The sequence below is a fragment of the Pipistrellus kuhlii genome, unplaced genomic scaffold (genome assembly GCF_014108245.1).
Source record: "Pipistrellus kuhlii isolate mPipKuh1 unplaced genomic scaffold, mPipKuh1.p scaffold_m20_p_3, whole genome shotgun sequence".
NCBI lineage: Eukaryota > Metazoa > Chordata > Mammalia > Chiroptera > Vespertilionidae > Pipistrellus > Pipistrellus kuhlii.
The window spans coordinates 20,401,062-20,414,367 of NW_023425529.1; the positions used below are offsets into that span (position 1 = coordinate 20,401,062).

The window sequence follows — 13,306 nt, forward strand, 5'->3', positions numbered from 1 at the left end:
TGGTCATCCCTCATTTGATGGGGTTTGATTTTATGGTTTAGAATAAAAAATTTGGTTTTGTCCTTGACACACTTTTCTCCTCAATCCATGTGTCAGTTCTAAGGCATCTCACACATCCTCCTTGTTTCAACTAACCCCATCCTTGCTAAATGAAGCTCATATCTTTATTTCCAGTCCAAATCACTATTTCTTCCAGGCTCAAATCCAACTGCTTACTTAGACATTTCCACTTATATGACCCACCCATATTCTAAATTCTACTTTTTCTATTCCTACTGTCACCAAACTTGTGACAAATATAATTACTCTTGTCATCAAAATTGTTGGAATAGCACTAAAAGGGTCAACAGTGTTCAATGCTACAGGAGGTCAAGAAAGACAAAAAGTCCATTGGATTTGGCATTTTGTAGAAAATGAGAGATGCGGACGTGAAAACAGCAATTTCAGACTACCTTTTAAAGAACTGAACTGTGAAATGGAGAGAAAGGAGGGAGAGCCCACATCAAAGAAAGCTTTCGTGTTTGTTTGTTTGTTTGCTTACTTGTTGTTAACTCAGATTTGAGCATGTTCAATGAGGACAAAATTGATATTTTGGGTAAAAATACTCTTGACTGTTAAGTGCTATCACACATAATGCAGGACATTTAACCTGCCTGGTTTGCAGGTTCCAAGTGCCAGTAGCACACAGACAGACACACAAGACACACATGCAAAACCAGTTATTATGACATAAAAAAACGACCTTCCCCAATACATTCCAAACATCTCCTGTGGACCACTAAGCTAGAAAGAAGATTCCAGCAGGGAGGACAAACTGATAATTAAGGAGAAAAGGAAAAAAAATGAATCAAGGTCCTAGTTCTGGAGGACCCATGAGGAGACTGGTCCAAGGGCACAAAAGCAGGGTTTGGGTGTGAAGCAGAACAAATGAGAGATGAGAGATATTTAGGACTTAGAATCAGACGAATGATGATTGAATTTCCAAGCTACCACTTACTTCCTTTGAGAGACACTGCTGTCTAACCACTGTTCCCAACCCTTGCCCACTTTCTGCCTCAACCAGAAAGCTCTCCCCAGGGTTGAGCACCTAACACTGGGCTCATACAATCAAAGAATGGGGAAAACTTTTCCTGATATAATACCCAGCCCCAGGTGTGTCCTTCTTTGAGTTTTGACAAGATGCCTAGAGCTAGGGCAGACACCTTGCAATCATGACAAAAATGTCAAGAGAACCCCAGATATCACTGTCTCCATCTCCATGCACCTTGTTCTGAGATATCAATAAGCAGCAGGCACTGTGAGTGAATCACTACCTAAAGGTCTTGGGCAAAATAGTTAACCTCTCTGATCTACAATTTCCTCACCCACAAAATGGAGGCAAAATACATGCCTCATAAATTCAATGAAAAAATTAAATGAAATAACACATGTAAGCTCATGTAAGATGACTAGCTCAGAACTTGACAAAAATAAATGATCAATCAATGTTAGTTCCCTTTCTCATTGTAACCGTATAATGACCCATGATAATTTGGGTCCTGTAATTTTGTCCCTGTAAAGCAGAACAACATCAATAAACTATTTTTGTCCTCAAAAAATGAAATAAAAATTGGATTCAATATTATTCTCATGCAAGCTGGATCCTTAGAATCAAATATATTTTTGAGATTTTATTTGTTTCCTCTCAATCAAATTTATGGAGTGACACTGGTTTAAAAAATTATACAAGTTTCAGGTGCACAATTTTATAACATATCATCTGTGCACTGTATTTTGTGTTCACCACTTCAAGTCCCTTTTCCTTCCATCACCATTTATCCCCTCTATACCCTCTTCCACCTCCCTTCACCCCCTCTGCCTCTGGCAATCAAATGTTGTCTGTGTCCATGAGTTTTTCTCTATTTTTTCTTCTTTGCTCAATCCCTCTACCCCGCTCACCTAGCTCCTCTCCCCACAACAGCTGTCAGCCTGCTCTATCTAAGAGTCTGTCACTATTTTGCTTGTTAGTTCATTTTGTTCATTAGATTCCACATCTAAGTGAAATCATATGGCACTATCTTTCTCTGACTTGCATATTTCACTTAGCATAATGTTCTCCAGGTTCGCCTATGCTGTCACAAAGGATAAGATTTCTTTCTTTTTTACAAATGCATCACAGCATTTTTTTAACAACTTATCTGCTGATGGACATTTGGGCTGCTTCCAAATCTTGGCTATTGTAAATAATGTTACAATGAACATAGGGAATACAGATTGGTGCAGCCACTATGAAAAAAAGTATAAAATTACCTCAAAATATTAAAAATGGAACTGTCTTATGACCCAGTGATTAATTCCACTTCTGGGAACTTATCCAAAACCCCAAAACACTAATTCAAAAGAATATATGCACCACTGTGTTCAAATATAATTGTGATGCCATATTTTTAGTCTATCACAAAATAAAAATATAATTTTCAATAAAATAACAATATCTAATATTTTATTCTAAACCATAAAATCCTATCTAATAAAAGGGTAATATGCAAGATGGCTGCCCCCATGTGGTCAAAGATGGCTGCCCCCATGTGGACACAAGATGGCCACCACAAGATGGCCAGCAGGGGAGGGCAGTTGGGGGTGACCAAGCCAGCTGGGGAGGGCAGTTGGGGGTGATCAGGCCAGCAGGGGAGGGTGGTTAGGGATAATTGGGCTGGCAGGGGAGCAGTTAGGCATTGATCAGGCTGGCAGAGGAGTGGTTAGGGAGTTATCAAGCTAGCAGGCAGAAGCAGTTAGGGGCAATCAGGCAGTCAGGCAGGTGAGCAGTTGGGAGCCAGCAGTCCTGATTGTGAGAGGGATGTCAGATTGCCCACCATATTATTGGACCTAAATAGGCAGTTGGACATCCCTCAAGGGGTCTCAAATTGGAGAGGGTGCAGGCTAGGCTGAGGGACACACACACCCCCACCATGCATGAATTTCATGCACTGGGACTCTAGTCAAAATATAATTTTGAATAAATTATAATCTAATATCTATAAATAAGGTAAAAGAATCACAGAAGTCTCAGAAAGGAGAATAAAAATATACTCATGGTATAGAAATCATAATCCAATGAGTTTTTCAGCAACATCAGTGTCATCAATTAAAAATTATCTGATAACATTTAACAAATTAACTGCTTTCCTGTGCCTATAATATAGTACCACTTCTTACTTAATACCTTCATATCTCTCTCATTTAATAGTTCACTTTTTCTTATATATCAGCACTTCCAAATCTATAAGTGATCCTGAATTCAGACATTATTTTACTTTGCTATGCTTTCTTTGCTAATCCTTTTGACTTGTCTTCATTGCTTATATCCTATGTGTGTCCATTTATTGAAATTACTGTATGTCTCTGCTTTGATAACCTCCATAAGTCCTAATCATGTGACCATCAGTAATTGCATCACCATAGATGTGGAACCCACTGAGCCACTATTCATGCATCAGGCCTAATATGTGGGTATTATCATCACAAACTCTTCTCTTTCAGTCAACAGGAAAACATTAGGATCCCATTTTCCTCAGTGATTTACATAAGGTCTGGTATATGAAAATACAAGATAGTGTGTACTGAGGGCCTACTGTTTACTAAGCTCTGGAGACAGTGTTTCATAAGGTTCACTACAAACCAGGTGTTATTTTGTCCCCATTTTACAAATGAATAATTTGAGGCTAAATGGTTTAAAAGCACAACTAAGGTCACATGGCTGGGAATGCATGGAGCTCAAGCTTATTGGCTTCAAGGGCTGCCTATTCTTTGCAATGTGCCACAACCTTCCTCTTTACCTTCCTGGGGGATGCATGAGAAGTGACGGCTCATGTGTTACTTCCTAGCACCAAGCATCCTTATTTCTAGAAATGCCTAAAGCAATTTCTGGGGCCTTAGTTTTTTTAAGCATTAAAAATGTACCTGAACTTCAAGTAGCCAGTCTCTTGAAAGCAAACCCTGGATGCAATTAAAAAAAAAAAAAAAAAAAAGGATATGTTGGCCAGGGAGAAACACATTCCACAGAAGCAGGTGGAAAGGCTGAAATTTAGACATCACTGCAATGTTGACAGCCTGTTAGAGAGAACTGCCCACCCATCTTCCCCCAAAGTATAGTTCAGGGAAGTAGGGACAAAGGATGAGGAGTACCAGACCTCCAGGAAGGCCATTCTATCCTAGCTTTTTCTGATTGCCACAGGGTGTGGACTGGGACATTGAAGAGTCAACCAAAAAAGTTTTTAAGGTCAAAGATCCCTGGAATCAGATTCTAGTTCCTTTCTATCTCTAGCTATGTGACTTTGGCCAGGTACATAAACTCTCTGACTTAGTTTCCCCATCAACCAAAGAAATAATAACTACTTACCTCACAGCACGCTTAAGAATTAAAATGGTCGTTAACATCATGCCTGGCACAATTTGAGAATAAGTGTTTCAAGTTGGCATACTTTATTAGCTTCTTTATCCTCTTGCCTTTCCCACCAAGAAATTCCCAAACACCACAGTTTGCTCTGTCCCAGAAAATACCATCTGATAAACAACTAAAAGCATGATAAAACTAAAAATACCAAAATTGGCCAAGAGGCACAGAGTATTGTATGAGTAGAACAGGTCTCTTGGTTTCAAGATTGTTTTGGATATGGAAACCCACATGAGCAATGGGAAGGCCAGATACTATTTACTATTTACAGCGTCACATACTACTGGTAGCTCATCTACTCTCTCCAAATACTTTACCACTTGGTGTGCTGAGTTGAAGGGTGGGGAAATAGAGAGGTGGGGAGATCAGGAAAAGATGGGGTCAGTTGGATTCCAAAATGTGGCTCTCTGCACAGTGCTATTCAAAGCAGCAAGTCTCAATCAAGCAAGTGAGAAACAGCAATAGATTCCAGAGTAAGATTATTTTAACATGTCCATCAATGAGGAACAAGGTTTGGAGTCTAGTGTGTATTTTAGCTACTGTACTAAAGCCATCTATTTCTAGGCCCTGACTCTTACTCAGTATACCTTTTCCTCTCCCATTCTTGCAGGGTTTTTATTTTTTATTTTTATTTTTTAATATATTTTATTGATTTTTTACAGAGAGGAAGAGAGAGGGATAGAGAGTTAGAAACATCGATGAGAGAGAAACATCGATTCAGCTGCCTCTAGCACACCCCCCACTGGAGATGTGCCCGCAACCAAGGTCCATGCCCTTGACCGGAATCGAACCCGGGACCTTTCAGTCCGCAGGCTGACGCTCTATTCACTGAGCCAAACCGGTTTTGGCTTTTCTTTTAATCTTTATTGTTGAAAGTATTACATAGGTCTTCCTTTCCCTCCTCTCCCCTTAAACTTTTCCAGCCCTATCCCACCCCACCCCAACCCCCAGGCCCTCTTTAAAGAATGGTTCTTAGATCCTGTTGTCCAATTCCACTGTACCTTCCACTTTCTGTTTTCCTGCCTAGTTCCTGCCCAAGCAATTTTCATTGGTCCTAATGCCAGTAACAAAGAAAGGTCAATAGGCCAACCTTTCTCCATCACCATTCCTTATTTCTCTCATTAAAAGTATATGTTTGAACAGTGTTTCTCCATAATTTTTCACATATCTTATTTCATTTTCTCTTCAAAATCTTGTGAAGTGGGTAGAGCAGAAAACAAAATTTAAATCTTATAAACTGTAAACAGAGTATCATGTAGCTTAAGTGCTTTGTTTACCTAAATTTCCAAAGCTCATGAAATTAGAATCTAAAACTCAGAACTAATAATATATAATTATTATTATAATGTTTTTTAGGCAGAATTGTATACATAGAAAATACAGGCTTAAAAATGGGTACTTCTGGGATTTGATTCCCAGTCCCATTTCTCATAAGCTGTGATATCCCAGATTAGTTATTTAACCTCTCTATGCTAAAATATGAAAACCCAAGAAAGCTTCACCAAGTCAGCAAGGAACCTCCTGGAAAGAAATGGAAATACATCCAGCTGTAGTTTGTTATTTGGATTCAGATGGGCATCCTAAGTCCATCTAAGTCAGGGAGAATGAAAACAATTATAACAAGAAAAATTAAACAGACCCCTTATATTCAGGTGAGGAACTGCCAAAAATCACCTCATTCATTTTAAATCGTCTCTGTTACTATTGTAAGCTGTCTTTCTATTACAAGCACCAGCAGTTCATTCTTTATTAGAGCTTGTTTCTAACCAAACATGCCCGTGTGGCTGTATCACTGATGAGCCTCAGCTGCCCTGGCGGGGCAGGCCACAGCTCCCACCCATAGGAGATAGGTAGTTGACCTCCAGTTCAGAAATGTCTCTACAGTTGGCTGTGATTCTGTTTAATTCCCATTATTTTCAATTCCTTTCTTCAAACTGCTCCATACAACCATCAGCTTAGCTTGCTGAATGTTATGCTGGATACTTAGTGAAGCATTTACTATGCATTTTCTATGTATTATCTAATTTAATCTTCACAAACCCTATGATAAATGTTATTATCCCCATTATACAGGCAAGGAAACCATTTACAGTGATTGGTAAATAGTCCAGATCCCCACATCTAGGAAGTATGATTGAAACCCACTGATTCCAAATTCTGTTCTTTGAACAACTCTACTCTCTGGTTCCCATGCTTCTTTTGGCCAAGGTAGAAAGTGCACTTTCTCACTGGGAAAGCAGAGCACTAATTAATGTTTGTACTGATTCATCAACATATACAAAAAAAAGTGAGCACTTGCCATTTGACCAGTTACTGAACCTGTGTCTCACTATTTTTGTCAAAAAGCTTTATAATCATGCTGTCTTTCTTCCATCACCAATCCCTTGAATCAAGGACTTCATCCCCGTAATGAAATCTTCCACAAGGAAACTTAATAAGTGCATTCTATCTCAGATAAACAAACAAAAGCTAAGTTAAAATGGAGAAGCAAGCCTTAGCCAGTGTGACTCAGCAGTTAGAGTTCCGACCCACACAATGAAGGGTCACAGGTACCACTGCTATTCAAGGGCACACACCTTGGTTGCAGGTGAGAGCCCAGCCCTATCAGAGTGCATGTGTGAGGAAACCAATTAATGTCTCTCTCACACATGTTTCTCTCTCTCTTTTCTGTCTCTTTTCCCCCTCCCTCTTTTTTCACTCTCTCTGAAAAGCAATGAAAAATATCTGCTGGTAAGGATTAACAACAACAGAAAGTAGAGAGGCAATTACCTATCTTCTAGAAGGGGGAAGCAAAGTGGAAGTCTAATTTCTCATCTTTTGGATGGCAACTATACCTTAAAGTGAATTGTGTTTCTCAGAATTTCTGCAACAGTTCCACTTTCAAATGTTTTGTCCTGTTGCATCATAGTTGATTCATAATCGTGGAACTCTGTGTCCTCATTCTATGTTTGTGGAATGTGGTCACGGTACTTAAAAATAAACTTCTATTTTTAAAAACTAACCTTAGAATTTGAGGTGTTTCATTTTTGAAACTTGACCCAAAATCTTATTTCTCTGAAATTTGGAAGATTCTTTTTATTACCTTCATGCAAATCATTTAAGCCTGAGAATGTTCCTCTGCATAACTCCCTGGAATCATGGACCCACTGCTTTCTCGGGCCGAGGGTTCCTGCTGTGCCCTTCTCTGTAGCTACCAGCTATGCCATCAAGCATCTGACCCCTTGTGACTAATCCATCAGCTTTCTGGCTTCCATGCTATCAGGACCTTCTCCCTTCTTCATTTTCCTCTTCCTACCTATTTTTCAGAAACTCTTCTTTTTAGGTAAAAAATCAGACATTAATTAGGCTCTTTTAGGAAACTGCCTAAAAACCATTGCCTATCTCCCTTTTATAATGGAGAAAAAAGATAAAGCAGGCTACTTGGGTTGCTTGCAATGGTGGGAGGGCTCAGGGGAAAGAGATAGGAGGATCTCACTATAGTGACCTAGGAGAATCCACCTCACTGGCCTCAATCTCCCTTCCCCCTAGAAGGGGTAACCAATGTGCCCACAATGGAAGTGTGCTACCCCTAAGTGCTAGTCACATTCTCACTCATTCTCTCCTCTAGTAGATTCCACTATTGCCATTATGAATCAAGGGGTGAATTGCATATAGGCAGATAATGTTACCACAGAGGAGAAAGTAAAGAATATGAAGTTATGTGAGATGCTAACCAGCCTCTCCATTTTCTTGAAAGGAGATGGAACACATGGAGCCAGTAACCAATGTTATAGTCCTGGCTGCTAGTTACTGGCTAAGTCATTCTGAATATGTTAAGTAACCTTTCTGAGCCTCAGTTCCCCCACATGTCAAATGGAGATAAATAATACCATTTATCTCACTGGGTTATAAGAGTCTACACCACATGTGTCAAACACAAGGCCAGCGGGCCAAATCCGTCCCGCCAGGCCTTGCAATGTGGCCCGCACCACGCTGTCATCACTGCACTCCGCTGCGTTTCCATCACAATGACAGTTTATGACTGTTCAGTAAACCATTCGGCCCGCGATTTAGGCTGGATTTTAGATTTTGGCCCCTTCTCTGATTGAGTTCGACTCTACACTAATAAAAGAGTAAGATGCAAAATACCTTCACGACACCCGCCAGTCAATCAGGAGTGAGTATGAAAATTAACCCAACAAAGAGGGCAGGTTAATTTGCATACACAGGTGCTGAGCCACCAGGGGCATGGCGGGATGCAGGTGTTCCACAATGCCCCAACCGCTCCAGGCCTCTGGACAGCATGGGAAGTCGAAAAGGCAGCTCTGGGCCAGAGCAAAAGTGATGCTGGCAGCCAGAGAAGGAAGGCACATTCTTGCACAAATCTTCGTGCATCAGGCCTCTGGTATTAAATAAAACAATGCATGCAAACCACTATGTGCCCAGTACTCTAAAGCACACAGGATACATCAGTGGACAAAAAGAGCCCAGTGTGTCCACATGATCTGCATCTTAGTTCATGTTATCATATTATTATTAAGCATTTGTAAGAGACACAACAGAGAAGCAACCAATCACCACTTTTACTAGGGCTGGGGGTGAGGTGGGATGAACCTAAAATAGCATAGGTTGTGCAATAGCCCATATAAGAAAAAATAATAATAATTTTTACCTTCTTGCTCTCAAAATAAATAGGCACTTATTTGTTTCAAAATTTTAGCTCATCCACGTTGGCCACATTGTACCTTCAAAGTGCCACTGCTAATAGTTTATTACATATGTAATACTTTCACAATAAAGATCTAATTTAAAAAAAGAAGATGAAATACTGCTGCTAAAATATAACCTGCTTAGGAAAATGTTAACAAAACACTCAATAGGTTTTGCCACAGTCAGTGTATACTTTCCATTCTGCTTAAGTTTATCTCCATTCTCTTAGCAAGCACTTCTCTTGCCAGCATTTTATTCTAACATCTTTCCCTTTCAATCTCTTTCTCAAATATTACCGAACTTCCTCCACTTCATTATCTCTGCCTGCTGCCAACAGATGGCAATAGTGCTCAGGCAAGGTTACTTTCCTCTGGTAAGCCCTGCACTGTAATGGGTCTCAACTGGCCAAGGAGCATGCTTGTGCTGTCTGTGCTAGGTTCTGAGGTATTTGCAAATATCACTAACCCTACAGCAGGTCTTTTAAGTAAAAAACTAATGGCAGTTTTGAAAGGGATTTTTAAGAAGTATAAAATGACAACAAAAAGGTAGAAACAATTTTAAAAACCCAAAGTGAAAAAAAGTATTGTACTTGTGAAATGAATCCATCTGAGATAGAAATAACTATGAAGGACAATATGTAAATATTGAGAAGTGCTGTACCTGAGAAATCAAGCAAGGAAAAAATAACTAAGTTTAAAATGTAAAAACAAAATATAACCACAAGAAAACTTTCTGTGGTTAGAGAATAAGCATCTATTCATATGACAATCCAACAGTAATGTAGGAGTGACTAGGATGTATTTGAGACCTAAAAGCAGTGGTCCTCAGCCTTAATTGCAAACTAGAATCATCAGGGGAGCTTTTAAAAATCCTAAACCTCAGTATCCTAGGCCAATTATCAGAATCTTTGGGGGCAGAACCAGGCATTGGTAGTGTTTAAGGCTATTTAGACGATTCCAATGTGCAAACAAGGTTACAGACCATTGCCTTCAAGTGTAAGCATGAGGAAATGAAGCTGCTACTGGTTCTATGGATTAAAATACACTCAAATACATAGACTGATGTGTGATGAGCATGGACACCTTAACAAAAAGTACTTAACTGTGATATTTGTATACTCAAGGAGAAATATTACCCACCTCAAAGGAGTTTTTGTTGCATATTCTCGAAACTGATATGGGTAAACAGTATGTATTATGAAGGAAGAATAGAACACACCTTATTTTAAATTTTTGAAGGAGCACCCTAGCTGGTTTGGCTCATAAATAGTGTCAGCCTGCAGACCAAAGGGTCCTGGGTTTAATTCTGGTAAAGGGCACGTACTTCAGTTGCAGGCTCCTCCCCTGCCTAGGTCCAGGTCAGGGCACATGCAGGAGGCAACCAATTGATGCATTTCTCTCACATTGATATTTCCCTCTGTCTTTCCCCCTCTCTTCCACTCTTTCTAAAAATCAAAGGAAAAAAACATCGTCAGGTGAATATTTTTAAAAAATTAATTTAAAAAACAAAATTTTGCAGGAGCTACTCATACGCGTATTTGAAGAAAATGGATCACAGAGCTACAAGCTTCTCTATCTCTTAGTCATTTCAGGGAATCTATTTACAAAGAAATGGACACACAAAGCTGTGTAAAATTCTGTGCATAACTATATGACATCATCTTTCCCTCCCTTTCATCTCCAATGATTAGACTAATCCTTGGCCTATCCACTCAGTGCATTCTGGTTAACAACCTTCCATCTTTCATAATTCAGTTTTGCATCAAAACAAATGGATCATTTAGTTCTTGATTCAAACCAACCAGGCACTTCTCCCTGCAGCCTGCTTTTACCTTGTCTGCCATGATCATAGAGGATCCCCCGTGGATGCCCAGGATGGGGGTGAGAGTCTGGGCTGAAATGAAGTCAAGGATCTGGGCAATGGCTTCCTGGTCAGTGTCGTCAGCAAACACCACCCCCTGGATCTTCCGGTCCGACATGAGGTCACAGATACGGGTGATGATGCTCTTTGGATCGGTCTCATTCATGGCTACTAGCTCCACACGGGGCACCACAGAGAGATGATGGAAGTCATCTTTCTCGTGGGCATCCTTGATGGCCACCTCGTCTGAAGTGCCCACAAGGATGACAGCGATGCCAATGCTGGGGGCGCTCTTCTGAGAACGAGCTCTGCTGCCTGACACAGCCAGGACAGCCAACACCAACCAGAACTTGGGAGAACAGCACTCTGCTCTGGGCTTCATCTTCAACTCGTCGACTCCCTGAAAACGCAAAGACAGAGTGGTTACATCACAACCCACACTACAGAACCTGTCTTTGAAGGCTGGATACTGCAAGTTGAAGTCCTTTGCTGGTCATCAAACCCTTCTTCTGTCTTTTAGTCTAGTCTCTTAAAATTTCGTGTTTTCTCAGCAGTGTGAGAGAAAAAAGCTTTCAAAAGCATCAGACATCCTTGAGCAAGAAAATAAAAGATGCTATTGCTAGAGCCATTAGCAGCAAACAGACAGAGACAAATGAGGCAACGGGGATGCAAGTGGTCCAGGAAGTAATGCCAAGTGCACAAACGCAGGAGTCTCCAAGAGGGGGGTCTTGCTGTTGCTGCATGATCCTTGGCACTCCTATCACAATTCATCCTTGAACTGCTCTTGGGCTGAAGGGATGGTGTAGGCCAGGAAAAGGGAACAGTAAAATGGGCTTAGCAGAGGCTAGCAGCAAAACATGGTCTGGATAAGCTAGATATAGAGAGCTACAGATACATAAGTCCCATATTCTTGCTGCTTTTACTTCATGTTCACTTCAAAGAGGACAAGAGCCTTAAAATTCTTCAGCTGCCCTTTTATAGTATCTGGCTCTTAATACTAAATAATAATAAAATTTAAAAAACAGCCAATATGTAGGCAGTACTTTTAAAAATCTCAATTGATCCTTATAATAAGCCAGTGGGAGGAAAATAAGAAAGGTACTATTACCCCCATTTTATAGATGCTAAGGCTCAAAGAAGTTCAGAAATCCAAAACCATGAACCACTTCCATCAAACAAATATGAATCCAGATCTTTTGACTTTTAGGTCAATTTGTATTTCATTGTATTACATCACACTGTTTCTCAAATCACCCATTACCACAGAGTCATCTTATCGATATTTTGATTTGTTCATGCATCAAAGTATGATGGTTTCAACAAATACTACTGATAACTACTATAATGTTAGAGCCACTATTTTTTTCTTCACCCAAGGATATGCAGGAGGGGAGTATATTTTAGAGAGAGAGGAAGGGAAGGGAGAAAGAGAGAGAAAAATAATGATCAGTTGCCTCCCATATTCATCATGTTGAACCCTGACCAGAAATTGAACACCCAACCTTTTGATGTATGGGACAACATTCCAACCAACTGAAGCATCAGGCTCAGGGCATGTTAGGGACACTTTTGAAATTTTTTCAGGCATCCTATAGCAGTGACTTCTCTGAAATCACTTCCCCCGTGTTTCATACAATACACCACCTTTTACCTACAACAAACTCCTACTTTTTAACTTCTCTCCATGCCCCTAAATCTGACACTGTGCACAAGGCTGAGGACATGGTTCTATATAGAGCTCTGTGATTTCTTTTCCTATCCCTCACTGTTTCCCAACAGCTCCTTTCATTTAAGTAGAACTGGCCCTGCTTCAGTTGTTCTGCTCTGTTTTAAATAATAATTTATTGTACCTCTATTATGTGCTGTGTACTGTGCTAGGCATTTCCTCCTATGGAGTGTCTTTGGTCCTCACTGAAACTCTATAAATTAGTCATTTTATCCCCATTTTTCAAATGGAGAAACTGAAGCTTAAAAGAGTTATGTAATGTTCCCAAGGTCAATAAATGCCAGCATGCCAATATAAACTTAGCATTTTTATACATCAAAGAAATATTCTACAAACTGCACCCAAAACCAGAATCAGCAATTCTCATTCTTCTCTAAAGAGAGAGAGAGAGAGAGAGAGAGAGAGAGAGAGAGAGAGAGAGAGAGAGAATAATCAAGGATGAAAATGCCACCTAATATCACCTGCTTGTTTGAAAAAAAAAGAAAAAGAAAAAAAAAACATTAATATATTAGGGATCTATAAACTTTGAGAGTTTAGCTACCGAAAGAAAACAATAATGATGGTGCTGAGTAAAGAGAGATAAGGATGTTCAGGCTGAG

The 13,306-nt window shown here is 39.9% G+C and overlaps 1 protein-coding gene across 1 annotated transcript in view; it reads right to left on the bottom strand.

Annotated features, from left to right (window-relative positions):
• Nucleotides 1–13,306, bottom strand: part of GRIN2B (glutamate ionotropic receptor NMDA type subunit 2B) — a 419,358-nt gene that overhangs the window by 292,450 nt on the left and 113,602 nt on the right. The window contains exon 2 of the mRNA XM_036457459.2: nucleotides 10,953–11,381. Within this exon, the coding sequence (XP_036313352.1) occupies nucleotides 10,953–11,363 (411 nt within the window). The 5' untranslated portion in view covers nucleotides 11,364–11,381. The remainder of the gene's footprint in view (nucleotides 1–10,952; nucleotides 11,382–13,306) is intronic.